A 21,730-nucleotide genomic window follows, 5' to 3' on the forward strand; every position below is an offset into this window, starting at 1 on the left:
ATCAAGGAGGAATGTAATTACCCAGTCTGAACCTCACCCAACCCTAACCAGCAATGGTTGGCCAAATTTCGACCTGCACCCACCCAACTGGTGGCCAACCCGTGGGTCACAACTTGTTTCATGTAAACCTTCACATCACTAATCTGAATTGGTGAATGCACTGAAGTCTTCTTATCCCTAGTTTTAAAAATGCATAAAGGAGAAGGAAAGGCTTACAGCACTTGGGGGTGCCAAATGTTAGGCACCCCCAAGTGACTGTAGTGATTGTAGTCTGATCAGCAGAAAACTGCACCAGCCCGGGGGTTATACCACTGAGCACCACTGAGCACCACGGAACGATCCACTTCCAACGTCTTCTTTTCTCAAATATACCGGGGTAAACGCATGCGCAGTTGAACGAAATAGCCGACTTTTCAGTTAAGGTTCGGATTTTCGTTGTATTGTGCATGCGCAGCTGCGTGAAGAAGGAGGAAGACAGAAGAAGATCGCTCCGTGGTCCTCACTGGTATAACCCCAGCCGGTGCAGTTTTCTGCTGATAGGCCCAGGTTTTCAGGTAAGTAACTACAATCACTTGGGGGTGCCTAACATTTGGCACCCCCAAGTGCTGCAAGCCTTTCCTTCACCTTTAAAAAAAATAGTAACCCCCCCCCGGTCCAGTCTGGCAAAGTCCATTCACAGATTCTCCACATTTAATAAATAATTTTAAAATTATATTATTATTAATAATAATAATAATAATAATAATAATAAAAATAAGTATTTCTGAATTCCTGTATGTTATTCACTTTACCTGTGTGAATCTTACTTTACAGATTCACTGGAGCCAATTTCGTACAGGATAATATCTGGGAACGTGCATCAGATGTTTAATATCCACTCTCAGTTTGGTATCATCAGAACACAAAAGGAGCTGGATTTCGAGTCTTTGCAACTGGCGGTGCTCACGGTTCATTCGCAATTGGGCAGCTCTTCTGTCTTCAGCAGTACTCAAGTCAACATTACCATTACAGATGTTAATGATAACCCACCAGTATTTTCCACTGAGTATGAAAGGATAACTGTGCACCAAAATACGTCTCCTGGAACTGCTCTATATATTGCTCAGACAACAGACATTGATAGTGGATTCAATGGACAGGTCTCATACAGTATTGCAAGTGAACATCAAGACCTTTTTATGATTGACTCTACCATTGGTATTTTGTACTTGAACTCTTCATTGGCGGCTGGAAGCGAACATGTTCTTCATATATTGGCAGAGGATTATGGCCATCCTGTCCTCAGTTCTCTTCTTACATTGATCGTTACTGTGGAGCAAAAAGAGCAAGTGAATACTTTGACCTTTGTTAACTTGGTGCACCAGATAGAAATAAGTGAAACCCTTCCGATTTATTCCCAAGTACTTCAAGTGAAAGCCTATACTCATCAGCAAAGTACTTCATGTAAAATAATGTATTCCTTAAGCCCAGGTATTGATTCAGCTCCATTTGGAATCCACCAGAGCACTGGATGGATCTTTTTGCGCCAAACCGTGGACTATGAAAAGTCTAAAACCCACAATCTTAAAGTGGTAGCAACAAGCATTGACCATGAAGCCCAGCAAACTGCAACAGCTTCTGTCATTGTGAAAATACTTGACGAAAATGATAACTCTCCTTCTTTTGATCGTACAACTCATTTTTTCACTGTCAGTGAAAGCCCAGTCCCCCATGGTGTGATAGGCTCAATTCAAGCAGTTGACCGAGATTCTGGCACTAATGGACATCTATCATATTCCCTCTTGTCTGAAGGAAACGATTTCCTTATTAGTTCCAAGACAGGTAAATGAAGGGATGACTTATTTCTATTATATTCTCACTTATTTCATTATTATCAGATTGTAAAACTCATTTAAGAGAATATTAGTCTCATACCATAGAATGAGTAATTACTTGCTTGGTGCGCACTTGAAGGCGACAAGAAAATTTTATATAAGCTTCATCAGACTGAAATGAGACATTTTCTAAATACAATCAATTAAAAATTCTGTACCGTTTAAGAAATAATCAAGTTACTCTTCAGTATCTCGCTCTCCACAAACTTTCACTCTTCATGTTTTCTTCATGCTAAGGTCTGGGTCAGATTTTGATCGACAAGTAGGTCTAATACGAATTTTAGGGGGGCTCCCTTTCTTAGCAAAATAACTCAAATAACCAACTCCAGCACAAACAAAAGGTAACAGACTCTGGCAAACACCCAGCACACAGAGAAACAGGATTTCCATCAGAGCCAGTTATTTTTAAAGAGTGAGCTCCTAGTTTAAAGGTGCAACCCCCCCCAAAGGATGTATTAGACCTAAATGTCAATCAAAAACTGACTCCACCTACTGCATGAAGACAGAAGGAGAGAGACAGGTTACTCAGAGGGGGAGAGTGAAGAGTAACTTGATTATTTCATAAATGGTACAGATTTTTTAATTGATTATATTTAGAAAGTTACTTATTTCAACAATATGAAGTTTATATTAAATTTTCATTTTCACAATCGATCCCATTTAATGATAGCAAGAATATTTTTTTGGAGTTTAGTCCTTTTTAACAAAGACAAAAGAAGAGAAGCTTTTATTTGATTTTAGTTTCTGTGTCAGATGGTTGCATTCAGCATTTTGTGGGATAAATTGCCTTTTTGGAGGCAGCCTGTTAGAACCAGGAAATATACAATACATTGCCAAATCATAAACGTTAGAATGCTTATCTGAATGAAATAATTTCCTAATATGATCTCAACAGTTTCACATTCAGAATATCCCAGCAAATCCTATTCCCGCTAACAGTAATGGTGGGGTGCCTTCTAGCCATGAAAGGTGATGTTCACCTGAAAATGAACTTAAGTTGGGTTATGTAAAAAAAAAAAAAAGTTGGTAGAAGTTTGCTGCTGGTGTAGTTAGTAGAAACCATGAGGCATCTGAATGAAAACATACATCTACAAATTGTTTATTCTTTTTACTTCGGTTGAATTTACCCATGGATGTACAGTGCTGAGAAACGTTTCCTGAACAAATGATAATTACAGTTACAAAAATAATGTACTTAACAGTTATTCCCAGAATCTAACAGTATTGTAAACTTGTTCTCCTGGATAAACTGGCAGTCAGTAGTAGAACAAGGGAGTGTTTATGAACTATATGATCCATGCGGGGCCCCAGTGTTGCTATATGTTCTGAATACATAGGCATTAGTGAAGGGCGAATTTGCGCCGTTTCGCTTCGCCGGAAAATTCGCCGCGAATTCGCGCCTGGCGAATAAATTCGCCCATCACTAATAGGCATTTGTTAACTTAATTATTATATGATTAGAGAGGGGATAAAGCTGATATGTATGTTTTCTGGGACCTTTTTATTAAGGAGGACTATAAGCTTGGAAATAGGATTGGGTCGTGGATAGAATTGCTTCTTAGTCTTGAACCAAATGCCTTCCACATTGATTCAGTCGGGAATACAATGCATTTGTACATTTAATGAAAAACACCAGAAACAACATTCATTATAGGTATATCCTCAGAAAACTTGTCAAACATTTTGCATTTTCACTTTCATTATTAGCTGTTGATGATCATTGGCAACTTGGGATAGTCGCATTGACCATTAGAGGCAGCTGCCCCCTGCTGGTGCTTTTTTTGTGTGTTTTATCTGATGTGCTTCTCTTTCCTCTGCTTGTTCAGTTTTTGCTGTATTTCTATGTTTCTCGCTTGCTTTTCATCTTGTTGTTTTTTTAATGTAACTGTAACTGAATGCACTGTGTTTATCCCATTGGTCCAAGTTTATATCAGTGCTTCCCTTGGCTGGTAAAAGATTTCTCTCCTGTTTCACACACGGCAGATATTTCTGAGTTGCTGAAAGATTTGAATAGAGAAAGGTGTGACATGTAAAAACAATGCAAGTCTGGGGGGCATCATTTTAAATGTTATTTTTTTCATAGGTGAAATTATAAATTGTGCTGTATTAGATCGTGAACGGAAAACACACCATAAGCTCAACGTATTAGTGACTGACAATGGATCACCACGTCGCAATGCCACAACCACGGTTTACATTTTAGTAGCTGACCTAAATGACAATAAGCCTTATTTTCCTCAGTTACCTTTAGGAAAACAGCTTCACATCAAGGTTTGTCGCTTCTTTCACATCTGCATGTATTTCTGTTGGCCCAAATTGCACCCTTGCTGAATTTTAAATTAAATTTAATGTCTGAGATCTGACTGCCCTCTTCTGGTAAAAACATATGCTTGCAATGCTTAAATTAAAGTGCAACCATATTGAACAATTGTCAGAAACCTAACCATGGTCAATATTTCCCCCAAAAAAAGAATCATTATATGCTGCATGCAGTGTTTATCAGTGTTATTCTGAGTAAATATTGAGATGTAGCAATGCATTGTCTGTTATATGAAATTATAGTGCAATATATGAGCACAGGAATCGATAATTAATAGGGAAGGTACGGCAAATTATAAGTATTTGCTTATGTGCTCTTGTAATAGAGGAAGGGGCAGATCTAATGACGTAGTTGTTGCGTTGATTTATATATGTGTGTGTGTGTATATATATATATATAATTTTATTTATTATTATTATTATTTATCTAATTTTATTTATAATGTCAAGGTCATGGAAGGCCAAGCAGAACCTATGCTGGTGGCAGCAGTATATGCAAAGGATCCAGATGCCGGGAACAACGGAACAATTGTGTACTTCTTTGCCTCAGGTAGGAACAATAGGCAAAGGAAGTCAATGATTCTGCTCATGTGTACAATTTCTTTTATACATTTCAAAATATACAAGTATAACTTCTCAAGAAATCCAAATTTGCTTAGTTCCTCCAGTGGCTCAAGAATCTGATCTGCTCTTCAAAAAAAAAAACATTGCTCTGAGAGATCATAATGTTATTTTTTTTTTTTTTTTTTTTTTCCATTTGAACATTTTATTGATTTTCAAAGAAAGATAGGTCAAACAGTCATAATACTGAAAGCACAGTACAAACAAGAATAGCACAATGTCACATTGTCTGTCACAAGTGTACAGTGGTATGCATTTAGACATCAAGATGTATATGATTTAGTAATGCGCACAATGGTAGAATAATGTGCAGTAGTTTAGCTCGTATGTCAAACCAGTAGGGGAAGAGGGTGGGTTTAGGAGGAAAGAAGAAAGAAGGGTAAGGGTACAAGTTTTAGTTCAGGTTCCATAGTGACTACTAAGACGGAGAAAAATACGCTCTATGTATAGGGCGCCCTAGGGGAGATTACCAGGTCTCAACTGAGTGTTTTCCAAATAATGGGTCCACGGAAGCCACTCCAGCTCTCCTTCGTAGCTCCGCTCCAGTAGGTGGTCTCTGATTGACTCCATTGCTCTGATCCAATTCACTTTTGTGATTAGCATCTGTAGTCCTGGTATGTGTGGTTTTTTCCAGTGTGCTGCCAATAATGACCTCGCTGCCGTGAGAATGTGGGTGGCTAGTTTGCGAGACTGTTTTGAGTGTAAGGCTCTTATTTTCATGCCTAACAAGAATGAGTGAGGAGTTGCTGGTATGGTGCAATGTAGGACCTCGGAGAGCAGGGTTGCTACTGTATTCCAGAATGTTTGGGCTACTGTACAGGTCCACCATGTGTGTAAGAAGGAACCCGTTTCCCCACAGCCCCTAAAGCAGATCATAATGTTATTAAAGCAAAGGTATTCTGTTCCTAAACAGCCATTGTTATTCTGCACATGTATTAGTTCACCAAAGAATGATAAATCAAAGCACTGGCAGAGAGAATCTGAAGGGGAGAACAAGGGAAGACACACGAGCCCTTATAAAAGATTGGCAAGAAAGCAGTGAGCCACCAGATTGATCGGCTGTTAATTTGGCTTTTTTTTAGCTGCATGTAGACATTTGATTGGTTAGCCTGTATACATACATAATTAGGAACGCCCACACCTGCTGCAGGGGTAATCCATATTTTATTTGCAGGCAAGGCAAAAAAACCTTTTAATGTGAGGACTTATTATCACTTTTTTCCCTTGAGTTTTTAAATAGGAGCTTTAGTTTGCCCACACATATAAAAGGCCATATCACAAGGGAGCGAGAAAATAACCACAATTAATGAAATTCTATCATATGTCTGGAATTCCAGGACAGGTTTGATTTAGAAAGATGATGTACTCACTGCTTTGACAATATCCTCGCTGCATCTCTCCATGTTCAACTTTCTTTTCCCCCTTTTATTTGCATTTTATATCCATTTACATGTTTTCCCTGCAGATGAAAGTTTTGGTCATTTTGTTATTAATGCCAGTACTGGTGAAATATGGACAACCCAGGCTCTTTCTGCAAAGCTAAGGCCACAGTATGGACTAACTGTAACAGCAAGTGATCAAGGCACCCCTCCGCTGGTGGAGCACGCAGTTGTTAATATTGAGGTATGGATTAATATGTGACTTAGGGCTACACAATTCATGTTCTACCCAGTATTGCTAAATTATATAGAATAATACCCAGATTTAGTAGTACATATGGGTTAGTCCTAATGGGATGCTAACCACATCTTCTGTACACCAGTACATGCAAACATATCAACTATTAAAGGAATATTATCATCAAATCTTATGTACTATTGTATTATTTATTGTCTCATGAAAATAGTTAAAAGTAGGTTAATCTTCAGAACACATCTTTTAGAATCACAGCAATGTAAAAGATTATTGGTGGACTCGTGTATGACCCAGCTGTGTTCAGGATGAACAAGTGACCCAGCTTGTGTGTGAGTGTGACATAGGGTCGGTCAACGCATCCCCTGATTCTGTGTTATAATCAGTCAGATCGGTATCTCTTCCCATTCTTTGTGTCTTAATATTTTTTTTTAGTAGTAGTTAAACCCCACACTCTCCGATTATTTACTTAGAGTTGATTTAAATTTAAATACATTGATTATATAGTGCATCAATTATTAAAAGTGCATAGAGCCTCACACAAAGTACAGTAGTGTGTAAATCAATTCAGTGCTAACATATCAATCAATTAATTCATGAATTTGATTAAAAAACAGATCTGTGTAATCAGGGCAGCCAATTAATTATAAATCCATTTTAAATTAATCAATTCTTAGTAGAAAATTGATTAATTAAAATGCTTGTGCTTAATAAATATTGAGAATTAGAAAAGGTGAGTTCATCAGCTAAAAATTTCCAAAGAGCCAGCAATTCATGAGTTATAGAATGGAAAAATAGAGTAGGGGTAGAGCTGTACCTTGTGGAGGTACACAACGAGTAGGGCCCTCGGAGATGTATGTACATTTTTAACTTTGACCAATAAAAACTCATTTTTTACCTGATTTTTTGACACTTTGGATTCCTCTGACCCTGTGAGTGCCAGATAGCCCCGCTTTTCCTGTTGTCCATTTTTTATCTAACCAAAGCCCCATAACAGGCCTTAAAGTGAGTCTAAACCCAAAAAATTAATTGATGAATGCATGTAAACTTACTCATGGTGCTTAACTGAGAACTGTAAAACTGCTAATATCTCAGAAACCACTTACTTTATATAAATTGCAAAAGAGCTCAGAGGAGCACTCAGAATAAATCTACACCAATTAAATTTTGGGTTAAGATCCGCTTTAATTCACTTAGTCATTAGTATGAAATTAAATGTTAATATGTTGTGTATGCTATTTGTAATGTCTTATGTCTTTACACGGTGAGTAGAAATGCTTAAAAATATAACCCTGGTTTTATTAATGCTCAGCAATCAATTTTACCTTATGTCTTTGTTTTAGGTTATTCCAGCATTTAAAGAGAAATCTAAGATTTATTCCAAAATAAGGAAACTGAAAGTGCCTGAAAATACCTATCCTACCCACAAAATTGGCTCTGTAATCTCTCCTGAAGAAACGTGGTTATTGAGCAATAGAATACATTACAGGCTTACTGATGAAGAACACAAGGAGCATTTTGTAGTTGACAGTTCCACCGGAGATGTATATGTTTCTAGACATCTAGATTTCGAAACAACTTCATACCATGGATTAAGCATTGACATGCAAGAGAGTGATAAGATATCTCCTCCAAATATTTCTGTTTTCCTTACCATTTATATAGAAGACATAAACGACCATCGTCCATTGTTCCCTGATCACTTTTTAGTTTTAGGTATTGATGAGGATGTACCTGTTGGAACTCTTTTATATACCTTTAAAGCTAATGACAAAGACGGCACTTTACAGAATAGCAGGATAAGGTATACCGTAGACATTCTCGGAACTGGACAGAATCCATTTTTTATCCATGAATGGGACGGTGCCTTGACTACCGCCACTGAACTGGACCGAGAGACTGCAGAGTCATTTGTTCTTACAGTAACAGCAACAGATCAAGCTGCCAACATATCACATCGCCGATGGAGCTCATTAATTGTTAGGATTATCATTCAGGATATCAATGACAGTCCTCCACAGATTGTATCATTGCCAGTTGCCCTAGTTATGGAAGATGCACACATTGGCTCTCTTGTTCATCGTGTTGCAGCTGAGGATCCAGATGAGGGAAGAAATGGAAAAGTAGGATTTCACATTAAAGATGGGAATGCACGGCAGGTCTTCCTTTTGGATGAAACAACAGGTATTTCTTTAGGTTAAAACTGCACCCCAAACTCTACCTCATACACACCCTATTGGTTTAGTTATGACTTCTTAGTTCATCCCCATCACACTAGTCTTAGATTACAGCACATTCAGTCTGAAGAGTTTTCTTGCATTCAAATGGGCATACTCAGTTAGTGCTCATACTAGTTGCTATGTTGCATCAGGCCAAAAGCACATATAGTTAAAGCAAGAGAACAGTTGATAAAAAAGACATATTAACCTCTATGGTTTCAACAAAAGAAGGTTTAGTTGTTGTTAAAAGTGATTATGAGGAAATATATACAGAAAGTTCCAAATTACAGAATGGCTGTCTCCCATAGACTCCATGTTATCCAAATAATTCAAGTTTTTAAAAATGATATCCCTTTTCTCTGTAATAATAAAACAGTACCTTGTACTTGATCCAGACTATTATATAATTAATCCATAATTGGAAGCAAAACCAGCCTATTGGGTTTATGTAATCTTTACATGATTTTCTAATAGACTTAGGGGGTTATTTATCAAGCTCCGAATTTATTTCAGTATTTCTAAGATAAAAATCCGAGCAATTCCAAATTCCAGATTGGACCTTATTTATCATTCAAAAAAATAGGTTTGGGCAAACTTCGGACCTTTGCCCGAAAAGTCTGAAGTTTTTGGACTTTTTTCGCAAAAAACACAAATTTTTCTGACTTTTTGGCCCAAAATCCCCAAAATCATCGGATATCGGTACTGACAGCAGCGCAGACACAGGGACGTTCCCTATTGACTAATACAGGACCCCAAGAGCTTTGAGATACCGGGTTTTCGGATTCAGAGTTTTCATACCATCGGACTTTAATAAATCCCGAAAAATCCAAATTTTTTGGATTTCGGGTATTCGAAGCTTAATAAATAACTCCCTTCGTAGCTTATTAAATAACCCCCCTTAGGGGGTTATTTATTAAGCTTCGAATACCTGAAATCCGAAAAATTCCGATTTTTTGGACCTCAAAAAAAAAAACCGTCAGACTTTTCAGGCAAAGGTTCGAAGTATGCCCGAACCGATTTTTTTTTTGTGAATGATAAATAAGGTTCATTCAGGAATTCGGAGTTGCTAGGATTTTTATCTTAGCAATACTGAGATAAATTCCGAGCTTGATAAATAACCCTCTAAATGTATGAAGTTCTAAATTAGGGAAAGATCCGTTATCCGGAAAACCCGAGGTCCTGAGCATTCTGAATAACAGGTCCCATACTTGTAATGGCAATTACAAAGTTAACATAAAAATTTGAATAAAACAATTTAAAAACTTGAACAAAGATTGGGGTGCTGAAACAATTAAATGTACTATATACCTAATTAATCACTAATCCTGATAGTTGCTAAGTATGTTCCATATGAAAAGTTCATATGATTCATTTATTTGATATTACATGGCACTAAAGAAAGCAAAACCAGCCAGGGATAAAATCACATTATTGCTTGTCTTAAAAAACTTCTATCAACCCTGAGAAGGTGATTCCCTGCATGTGGAATCAGGCTGAACTAATACTGCCAACATCTGACATCTGAAAAGGTCATCACACACAGAAAACAAAATAACCATTTTATTTCCATTGCATTGTCTTTCTGTAAATGTTCCAGTATGTGTTTACTCTAATCAATACATGAAGGAGCAAAATTGTTTTCCCCAGAGCAGGCCACTCAGTTTAAACAAATGTCGTTTTTTTTTATTGGTGTACAATTTTATTTTTGCAGGATGGCTGACCTTACACTCTAAAGTAGACCGGGAAGTCCAAGACCATTATATTTTGACCATCTTAGCCTTGGATGATGGAATCCCGTCCCATTCTGCAACACAGACATTAACAATCAGTCTTATTGATGTCAATGACCAGACACCAACATTTCCGCAAGGTCTGTATGAGGCTGCTGTTCCAGAAAATGAAGATCCTGGACTATTTGTCATAAAAGTGACAGCTGTGGACTATGATTTGGGTGCGTGATTTTTTTTTTATACATTACTGTAATATACACTTTGTATTGTTTGCATTAGTTGCCATGAATAAAAGCTTTGGTGCTAACCTAGGGTTGAAACTCAGGAGACCCTTTGGTGTAAGGTTAAAAAATATATATATATTAACAATATAGGTTATGTTTAAAATCCACATCAAACAGACTGAAAGTAACCCACCCTCCTTTAGACTACCCTCATCCACTTATCCAACTTTATGTAACATTATCAAGGAGAGCTTTGATCAGTTGCACACTGTAAGTCAGACCGCATGTTTGCTTTAAATAGCGGGGTTCTATTTTTGACACCCCATATCACTTAATAATTACAGAGTTGTCAATGAATTCACATCATATAATCTCCATTTAAAAATAACAGTAATCAGACATTGCATATGACAGAGAAACGTAATTCAAGCCCAAAATCTGTTACCAAGAAGTCTTAAAAATAAGCAGCATGTAAAGTATTTCAGCCCTTTTTAACCAGTGTGGTGTGTACTTAGATGGTGTCACTCACGTGTGTCTATATTGATTTTAGCACACAATTCACTAAAGGCAGGTGTTAATACTTGGGTTCTTTTGTTTCCATGAGTCCTGTATTACTGGTATGGTATTTGCCATCTGTCAACCCATTAAACTCCATTGTAATGAAATAGTTCATAATTGCAAAAATTATTATCTTTTTCTTGTAATAATAAAACAGTACCATGCACGTGATCCAAACTAAGATATAATTATTCATTATTGAAGGCACAACCATCCGATTGGGTTTATTTAATGTTTACATGAAGGTATGGACATCAAAATTATGGAAGATCCATTATCCAGAAAACCTAGGTCCCAAGCATTCTGGATAACAGATCCCATACTTGAACTTTGATCACAATTGCATGTAATTCCATGCACTTCATCAAATAGGCTGTATGAGCACAATGGAGCTAGGCACAATTAACCCATGTGGTATACTACTTGTAGTAATAAGCCCTTTTGTATCTTTATTGTACAAACACAAGAGTTTTAAGCTTTGAGGACTAGTCATTTAATTGCTGAGATATTACTTGGCATCATTTTCTGTGATTTTACTATTGCATAACTTTGTCATTCTAACCAAAGCCAGATATTATAATGGACTCATTGTAGAGAGAGAGAGGTGTTGGTCTTTTTTTCAGCATGCAATGCTGTTATTGTCAGAATTCCAAATGACAGAACCATTCCTGTTTCTGCTTTTTTCCATGGTGCTAAAAGATGGCATCGCCCTGCAGAACACTGAGTTTTATACAAACCACTAAAAACATAGCCCAAAAACTCTTAAACATGAACATTCTGTACAAACCAAAAATTCTCTCTTTTTTTAATATTTATTCCTACCAATTCACCTCGTCTTTCTCATATGATTTTGAGTTAGCAAAGACATCTGCACATGCCTATTATTGCAGCTCATATTCATTCTGTACAGCTAGCTTACCCATTTTATAGCTGGGCCAGTCTATTGGATAAGGTAAAATATGACCAGACACATGGATGGCCAGATCTCATTCATACTACTGTGGGCCAGACAGTTGGATGCTGCTCCATTACCTGAAGTTAGGGATCATGGATCTGTCTAGTTTTATTTGAGGGTCCCACTCATTTGCCAATAATTATACCAACGGATCTAATTCTATTGCCTAATTACTCCGTGTCTGGAAAATTTACTGGAATTAAGGCTACACCATTGATAACCCAATGAAATGAAATAAACACAGGGTTACATAGCATACAGTATGCAGTGCCCTTTGTAGCGTTGGAAGCAAATTTAAATGCTACTTTACCTTGGGATCCCACTTCTATGGGATACAATTTTCAATATACCAGTATGGGGTCTGTTATCCGGAAACCATTATCCAGAAAGCTCACAATTACTCCATTTTATCCAAATAATCCAAAATTTCAAAAATTATTTATTTTTTCTCTGTTATAATAAAACATTATTTTGTACTTGATCCAAACTAAGATATAATTAACCCTTATTGGAAGCAAAACCAGCCTATTGGGTTTGTATAATGTTTACATGATTTTCTAAAATACTTAAGGTATGAAGATCCAAATTGCGTAAAGATCCCAAATCCAGAAAACCCCAGGTCCTGCTCATTCTGGATAACAGGTCCCATACCTGTACTAGAAACAATTTAGCATTCTGATCCAATGCAACAAGAGGATATTTTATTACCAATGTTTCTGGCCTCACTAAGCCTTTTAACCAGCCTTTCTATAAGCACAATACAAAGCTTTTATAAACCTACAGGAAGAGGAGGAGTCAGCATATAACTCCTTATATCAGATGCCTAAGACGACCTTTCCCCATATCTTTCCTAGATAGGGAAATATCAGAACACTTCTCTCTTTCCTTCTGAAGGTTTATCTCTCTGACGGTACAGTTACAGGAACTGACCAGCAGGTTGCGCTGTTGTTACAAAATTAATTATATCTGCAGTTACGGTAATAAAAAAATTTAAATATCCCTGAAATTAAAAAAAAAACAACAACAAATAATTGATATAAATTGTAAATTAGAAAAGCACCCTGAGGTTTTCTTATCCTTTACTATAGCTATGGCAGGAGATTTATTTTTAATTTTTAAGTACTGTGAAGAAATGACATTTAATTACTTTGTGTAAAATGTCAGCAACATCAAAGAAAAACCAGGGAAATAAATATTAGAATCATTTACCTCTGTACTTAAAAAAAAGCCTTGGAAGAAGAGAAAAAAGCGCTTTGAGTCGCATTTTAAACATTACGGCTTACTCCCATTTGTCCACAGGGGGTCACTGTTGCCACGTTTGAATAGATTGTGCTACAAGTACCTGTTTTACACAATTTTGATTTGAAGTGCCATACAGAATAGCTATTCTATTCACTGGGGGTGCCTATCATTTTAATCCCTCCCCCATGAATAAGATGTGTGTTTTAATTAAAAATTATTGTGATTTATACTTCTCAACAGAAATTACTTATTATTATTATTACAAACAGAAATGTATGTAATTCAGATGTATTTTTCTGTTATTTCTTGGTAGACATTACTGTGCAAGGAAAGCATAATTATACAAATCACTTGCCCTTGACTGATATAATATTTCATTATATACTGGATTTCTACAGGAAACAATTCCGTCCTCACATATGAGATTATGCCAGGACCGGCGTATGGACATTTTCGAATGAATCAGGAAACCGGGGAGTTAGTAACTGCAACTGTTTTTGATAGAGAACAACAGGATCATTTTGTCATTGAAGGTATCCAGGATTGATTAAGCACTAATGTTTTTATTTTGTTTAAAGGGCATGTAAAGTCTAAAATAGAATAAGGCTAGAAATGCTGTATTTTGTATACTAAATATAAACATGAACTTACTGCACCACAAGCCTAATCAAACAAATTATTTATGCTTTCAAAGTTGGCTACAGGGGGTCATCTTCTAACTTTGTTAAACATCTTTACAAGACTAAGACTGTGCACATGCTCAGTGTGGTCTGGGCTGCTTAGGGATCGTCATCAACAAAGCTGCTTGAGTTCTGCATGGCTGGGGGCCTCCCCTGCTGTTCATAAGTATGATTGTTTCCCTGCTCAGCAGTTAGGGACCATCTGACAATTGCTATCCACAGCAGTAAATGAAGGGAGAATTTCACTGCATACAGTCAGGTTTCTTATAAAAACGGTACACATTTTTTAATTAAAGTATATTGAGATAGGTTTCTTTTTCATTAAAGAAAGTAAAAATGGAATTTTATTTTTTTGCCTTTACATGCCCTTTAAATGTGGATTATATTATCTTCAACTGAGAAATTATAGTTTCATGATAACTCACATTATCTCTGTGGGTCATATAGGTATTTAATGTCTACCTATCCTATGGCATATATTTGCAAATTCTACCTCCAACCCCCCACACCTTCATCACAGTGTGCCATTTAGATCAGATGTTCATTTTTTCTCCTCTATATTGGTAGAACTACAGAGGGATGATAATGTTTTCATACAGCTTTTACTAATTAAGGGGCTATAACCAAATATTGGGCCTATTTTTTTGATGATTTGCAATGACGCCTAAGCTTAGCTTCTCAACAGCTGCTCAAAGCCCATTGAGCATGTGTGGGACTCCTAACAAAATCCAATATAGGAAACTCCGGTGACAAGTTTGAAGTCATTATTATTATATATCATTATAAATCATTATTACTATAGAGAGGCTGAACCTTTAGGCTGGTTTAATAAGTTCAGTATATAAATGATGGTACTCAAACCTAATGCCATAGTCTTGTTTAAAAAGGGATGAAACACCAAACTTAATACAGTACAGCCTAACATGGTACAGGTATGGGATCTGTTATTCGAAAACCTGATATTCAGACAGCTCTGAATTATGAGAAGGCCATCTCCTATTGATATTATTTATTTGTTTCCCTTTTCTCTGCAATAATAAAATAGTGCCTTGTACAAAACAATCCTATTGAGTTTTTTTAATGTTTGAGTCATATGGTAACCCAAATTATGGAAAAAAAAATTAAGAGATAATCTTAAAGAACTAGATATTTCACAAAATATATTTAAAAACAATATACAGGTATGCAATGCATTATCTGAAAAACCCATTATTTAGAAAACAGTAGAAAGACCATCTCCTATAGACTCCATTTTATCCAAATAAGCCACTTTTTAAAAAAATGCCATTCTGTTTCTCCGTAATAATAAAAAAGTACCTTGAACTTGATCCAAACTAAGATATAATTAATACGTATTGGAGGCAAAACCAGCCTATTGGGTTTATTTAATCCAAATTATGGATCGGTTTAGCGGCAAACCCCAGATCCCGAGCATTCTGGATAACAGGTTCTGTACCTGTACTTTAAAGTCCTGTATAAACTATATTTAACTTAAAAGATTGCCACTTTGTTTTCCCTTTTTTTTTTAGTGCTTGTGAAAGACGATGGATCCCCTCCACTTTCCAGCACAACAGCCATTCTGTGCTCAGTATTAGATGAAAATGATCACACCCCAGAGATTTTATTTCCTGATGTCGAGATTCGGGTCCACGAGAACCAAGATCTGGGAATTATTCACACAGTGCTGGCTGCTGACAAAGATGCAGGAAACAATGGCCGCGTTCATTTCCAAATAACTGGTAATTAATTATGCTTGCTAAACTGGCCCAACAGCTGTTTAAATGCACATCACTGTTTATTGTCTGCAGTAGGCTTACATTATTTATTGATTTTGGCTTTTGGGGAGATTGCACAGATGATTTATTTCTTTTCTGAATTTAATATACACAGCTAATTACACCATCTTCCTGAAGTGCTGTAGAACTAGGAAATAACTGTGTATTCACATATAGCTCATTACATCTACTAATCGGTGGCTGCCATTGGTTCTGTTTGTTCCCAAGCAGAGTCAACATCAACAGAGTAGGGACTAGGGGAGGAGGAAGAAAAACATATTCTTCATTAGGAAAGAATATGTAAGGTGACTTACCTTTAAAATAACTTTTAGTATGATGTATAAATTGGGATGATTTGCAATTGGTCTTCATTTTTTATTGTTTGTGGTTTTTTTTTAGTAATTTAGGATTTGTTTGACAATTCTCTGGTTTGATATTTCAGCAGCTATCTGGTTGCTAGGGTCTTATTTACCCTAGCACCAGGCAGTGATTTGGATAAGATACTGAAATATGAATTGACGATGGGCTGAATAGGAAGATGTCATAAAAAGTAACAATAACAAAACAAAAAAAGGTAGCCTCACAGATGACTGCTGATTTCAGTGACCCTCCATTTGAAAGCTGGAAAGAGGCAGAAAAATATTTAATGGAGACCAATTGCAAAGTTGCTAAGAATAGGACCTTCTATAACATACTAGAAGTTAATTTAAAGGATAAGTAAACCTTTAAAACAAGTGAATGTAAAATTGACGAGAGTGCTATACTGAGCACCTTTGCAATGCATATTTATTATTTTATTTTTTTAAATTCCAATATATTAAAGGATACACGTACTGTCAACATGAATTCATTTTGTTACAACAGCGCCACCTACTGGTCAGTTTCCGACCAGTCTGACTAGTCCTAACCAGAAGAACAGAGACCAACCCTCTTTCTTTCTTGACTACATGGTGGTCAGACTGGTCGGAAAAATGACCAGCAAGTGGCGCTGTTGTAACAAAAATTATCCATGTTAACATTACATGAATCCTTTAATATCTTGGAATTAAAAAAAATAAAATAATGAATGTACATTGCAAATGTGCTTATAATAGCACTCTCATTAATTTTTACATTCTTGTTTTAAAGGTTTACTTATACTTTAAAGGGCGAACCACCTTGTTAAATAGATACAGATTTTAGTTTTGTAGGTTATGAGCCATTACCTTTTCCTGCTGGGCAGTAATATTCAGTGTGATGCTTGGATCAATGCATAGTACATAAAAAGTCTATAGTGAATCCTGGATTATCAGATCCATACTACAAGTGACCTCACTAATAAATGTCTAGTTATGTCTAGTTTATCCACATGATAAATCCTTATCATATTTTCATCTTAAAAAAAATAGATGACCTGCCAAAACCTTTAATTTAACTGTATTCTTATAGTTAAGAATTATGTGAAATTTAGGACCTATGTTCATGAATCAGCCCTTTGTGGGTGGTATGTATTGTAAAGCCAAAAATGCACAAAATTTGGAAAAATAAGAAAAGTCACATTTCACACTGTATAATGTTTATAAGAGTTTATTACATATAGAATATGGCATAATTAATTGGTACAAAATAAGACATGTTCTTAAAGCATATATTAGATATAAACAAAGGAATAATTATTCCCATAATAGAAGATTTGGTGAAACTGCATATACTTGTTCCATTAAGACTATCTGTAATATCCCCCATTTCTTTATCTGCATATATGTATTTGCCAAGGTAAAGGGACAATATCTTTTACACATTAATGATACAGTGCCTCTGGTGGCCATATTATCACATAAACACTAGAGCAGTCAATTTACTCACTTGTTTTTACTCAGCAACAGTCATAATAACTTGCGAAATTCACACATGGCCAATAACAAAAATCCCTTGGAAAACCTGCTCAGCATTAACCGTACCCTGAGAAATGTGCCATTGAATAAGAATGAACCAGAAAGTAGTTGACCAGTTTATAGCAATGGATGTAGCCGGAATATTTTCAACCGCACACATTGAGAGGAACCGCAGTCTAAAGATGTATTAGAAACATGTCTCATTCAGACTAGGGAGCCACCATCAGCATATGTAAATGTATGTTTTTATTAAAATATAAGCTTGAACCAATATCCCATACTTTGAAACCTGATGTACTCTTTAGTGGTTGAAGCAAAGCCGTTGTTTTGATAGAGCAGCACATTAAGGCAGGCATTTTATAAGGTGTGGTGCAAAGGAGGATAGGCGTCTGCCAAAGTCATTTCACTCTAAAGACATCCTGTAGTTGCTGACTGTCCATGCCACCCACTGCTTCAAATAAAATTAAGTTTTTAATTCCGGCAGTCATGTGCCAAAGGCATTAAATGCTCCAGTTCGACAAACTGAAATGTGATTTTTTTTTATTACAGTTAACCCATTTGTATGGTGCTACCGTCACATATATTTCCACTTGCTACTCGTTTCTGTTCTTGTGACCGTTCATGTGTTCTTTTGGGGTTTTTTTCCAGATGGAAACATGGGCGGATACTTTGCTATTAATAACACATCAGGACAGCTATGGGCCACCCGCACCTTAGATAGAGAGGATGTCAGCAGTTTTACCATTACTGTGGAATGCCGTGACCTGGGCAGTCCTCATAGAAGCACCATTGCCAAGCTTCGCATTACAGTCTTGGATGAAAACGACAATCCACCTATGTTTCCTAAGGGCCAATACCGCACATCTGTCAGGGAGGATTTAAAGATTGGATCTGCCGTTCTAAAACTTCAGGCTTTCGATGCAGATGAAGGATTAAACAAGGAAATTGTGTACTCTTTAATCGATGACACTCGGGGTGCTTTTAGTATAAACAGGACAACTGGAGATATTGTGACTTTAAGAACGTTGGATAGAGAAGTCAAACACCAGTATGTATTTAGGGCTGTGGCATGTGACTGCAGTTTACATAACCCAAAAAGTGCCACTGTAAAAGTTCTGGTGTACATAGAAGATGTCAATGACAATAGTCCAGTTTTTACAGAAAATCCCATTCATGTTCGTATCTCGCCTAAAATACCAGTGAACAAGACTATAGCTAATGTACATGCCAGCGACATGGACTTGGGTCTGAATGGTACAGTGATCTATACTTTAGTAAAGCCTAATTCATTCTTTTACATTACCCGGGATAAGGGCGAAGTGAAACTACAAATGCCCCTCCCAGCTGAATTCAGTAGTACAGTTCTCCAAATGGAAGCTTCGGATCTGGGCGTCCCGTCGAACACGGTCACAGGTTTAGTGATCATTGATGTACAAGGCCTGGATAAGGAAATTGCCTTTGTGCACAACATTTATGAAGCCATTATTCTGGAAAACAGTGCAGCAGGTTCGTTCCAAGTGGTCCATCGCTAACACATGCAGTGTTTGCTGGAATTTCCAGACAAGATTAAAAACACTCCTAAATGTTCTTGATGTTCCTAGTTCCTATTTTCTTGACTTAAAGTAGATGTTTTTTTATCCTTGCTCTTCTCTCCTTACTCTCCTTTAGTTTCTCTATGATATCTTGTGTCTCTCTTGCTTCACCTCACTTCACTGTTAATTTCTGTTTCACTCTCTCTGTCCTCTCCAATAGCGATGGGCGAATTTGTCCAGTTTCGCGAACAATTTGCGAACACTTTCCTGCGAAATTCAAGAAACAATGAAAACTTTGTGAAACGTGAATTTTGACGCCATTGTTAAAGTCAATGTGCGTCTGAATAATGTTAATGCGTGGCGGTTTTGACACAAGCGACTTTTTCAATGCGCTTCCAAAAATTTTTGACGCCAGCCAATTTTCGCTACAGTTTTGCGAAATTATTCACTTCTGGCAAAATGCGGAAATTCGCCACGAATTCACGCCTGCCGAATTTATTTGCCCATCACTACTACTCCAATGCTTTTCCTTCTATCCTTTTGCTTACTAGCAATGCAATGGTAGTGCTACAGTTAATAAGCAGAGATGTAAAAATGTGTTAGATGATACATCATTTAAACCATATATACAGGTGAGGCATTTTATATCCGGAGACCTTTTATCCAGAAAGCTCCGAGTTATGGGAAAAAATCTTAATAAAATAATTACAATTTTTTAAACATATTTTCTTTCTAATAAAACTGACCCTTGTACTTGATCCCAACTAAGATATAAGTAATCCTTCAAAACAATCCAGAAAGCTCTGAATTACGTAAAGGCCATCTCCCATAGACTCCATTTTATCCAAATAATCCAAATTTTAAAATATGATTGCCTTTTTCTCTGTAATAATCTTTTTTTTCCTCTCCAACAGGAACTTCAGTTGTGACTGTAAAAGCCCTCCATCATAATCCAAATGGAGAAATAATACACTACACAGTTTTCAGTGGAGATAAAGAAGGGGCTTTTAAGTTAAATCCTATAACAGGTAAAGTAACAAGTATTGTCTAATATTCTTATATTGACTATGTTATGTAGTACTTGTATACATGTGTTTTAGATAGCATGCAAGAACTATATACTGTATGATCATTACTATAAACTATAAAAAATAGGAGTTTATTGCAATGCATTTAGGTGCATTTATTGGTGAGATTGAATGAAATGCAAAGATCAGTTCAATGATAACCAGGGTTGGGCTCTCTGAATTATAATAGCAGTTTATGCTGCTCTCTCCTCCACTGCCTTGCTGTGCTTTTGAGTCTTTAATGATATTCATCACTGACAGTAAGCCCAGGGGTACAGTGTAAAACATATTTTATCATGAATAGTCTGCAAGTTGACAATAGCAGTGGGGACACATTGTATATGCATAAATTTAGTAATGTTGCTGGTGTTTTAAGTTAGGGTTTAGCAGTTAATATATATATATATATATATATATATATATATATATATATATATATATATGTATATATTACAAAAACACAAAAGCCATAAATATCCTGTAAATGATATCCTTATAAATGGTGACTAGTGATATCATCCATTATAAACGATGAGTAGCGATGTCATTTTAGTCACATGACTCACTAAAACTTGCGTATTATAATAAAGGACCCCTTGTTGGAAAATATGAGGATATTAAAAGTAACCTCGGCGTTCCATGACCTGTATAAAAACACTCGGCCTTCGGTCATATGACCATGGAACTCCTCTGAGATTTATAATATCCTTATATTTTACAATAGGGGATACTTTATGCACTATATCATGTAAAGATGTTTTTTTTGAGAAACCTGTTATGTGCAAACTCTAACCTCTTCACACTCAAGAAGCAGCAGCACAGCTAATATGCATTGGGGGATGTCTTCATGCTACCTTGTCTTTGGAAATAATAACATAATATCCAACAAGTTATACTTGTCATTGTGTAGTGCCAAAAGACATATACTGTATTAGCATGTAACCAACTTTTTGGAAACTTATTTAATAGTGTCTTTTCACTTGATGTTTACTAGGAGACCTTATAGTAAAAGAACCCAGGCTCCTTGATTTTGAAGCTGTCAATAAATTCAATCTAATCATCTCAGCTGAAAGCAGTCAGTATGTCACATACTGCAGAGTAACCGTCTTCATCCAAGATGACAATGACAATGTCCCTGTGTTTGACCAACTGAATTATATATCATTTGTATTAGAAGGCCAACCCTACAACACGTTTGTAATCCAGGTAATTCTTGTTCAGTTTTATTTTCATGATTATTTTTAAAAATTATTGAATGCTAAATGATATGTACAATGACAAGCTGTATACATATTTCTATGGATAACATATACATGTTGGTACTTTTGTATGTCATTGCAAAATTTTTATACAATAAAAAAAAAAAAAAAATTGAATGCTGTATTGGCCTTTACTATCCACTCTGTTTTTGTATTCCATTCTGTGGGT

The 21,730-nt window shown here is 36.3% G+C and overlaps 1 protein-coding gene across 1 annotated transcript in view; it reads left to right on the forward strand.

Moving 5' to 3' along the window:
* dchs2.L (dachsous cadherin-related 2 L homeolog) overlaps window positions 1–21,730 on the forward strand; it is a 172,107-nt gene that overhangs the window by 126,168 nt on the left and 24,209 nt on the right. Inside the window, exons 5-15 of the mRNA XM_041589424.1 lie at window positions 814–1,821; window positions 3,958–4,145; window positions 4,644–4,743; window positions 6,280–6,437; window positions 7,790–8,630; window positions 10,377–10,616; window positions 13,773–13,907; window positions 15,584–15,793; window positions 18,352–19,209; window positions 20,150–20,263; window positions 21,297–21,508. Of these exons, the coding sequence (XP_041445358.1) occupies window positions 814–1,821; window positions 3,958–4,145; window positions 4,644–4,743; window positions 6,280–6,437; window positions 7,790–8,630; window positions 10,377–10,616; window positions 13,773–13,907; window positions 15,584–15,793; window positions 18,352–19,209; window positions 20,150–20,263; window positions 21,297–21,508 (4,064 nt within the window). The remainder of the gene's footprint in view (window positions 1–813; window positions 1,822–3,957; window positions 4,146–4,643; window positions 4,744–6,279; window positions 6,438–7,789; window positions 8,631–10,376; window positions 10,617–13,772; window positions 13,908–15,583; window positions 15,794–18,351; window positions 19,210–20,149; window positions 20,264–21,296; window positions 21,509–21,730) is intronic.

This window comes from Xenopus laevis, chromosome 1L (genome assembly GCF_017654675.1).
Source record: "Xenopus laevis strain J_2021 chromosome 1L, Xenopus_laevis_v10.1, whole genome shotgun sequence".
Lineage (NCBI taxonomy): Eukaryota > Metazoa > Chordata > Amphibia > Anura > Pipidae > Xenopus > Xenopus laevis.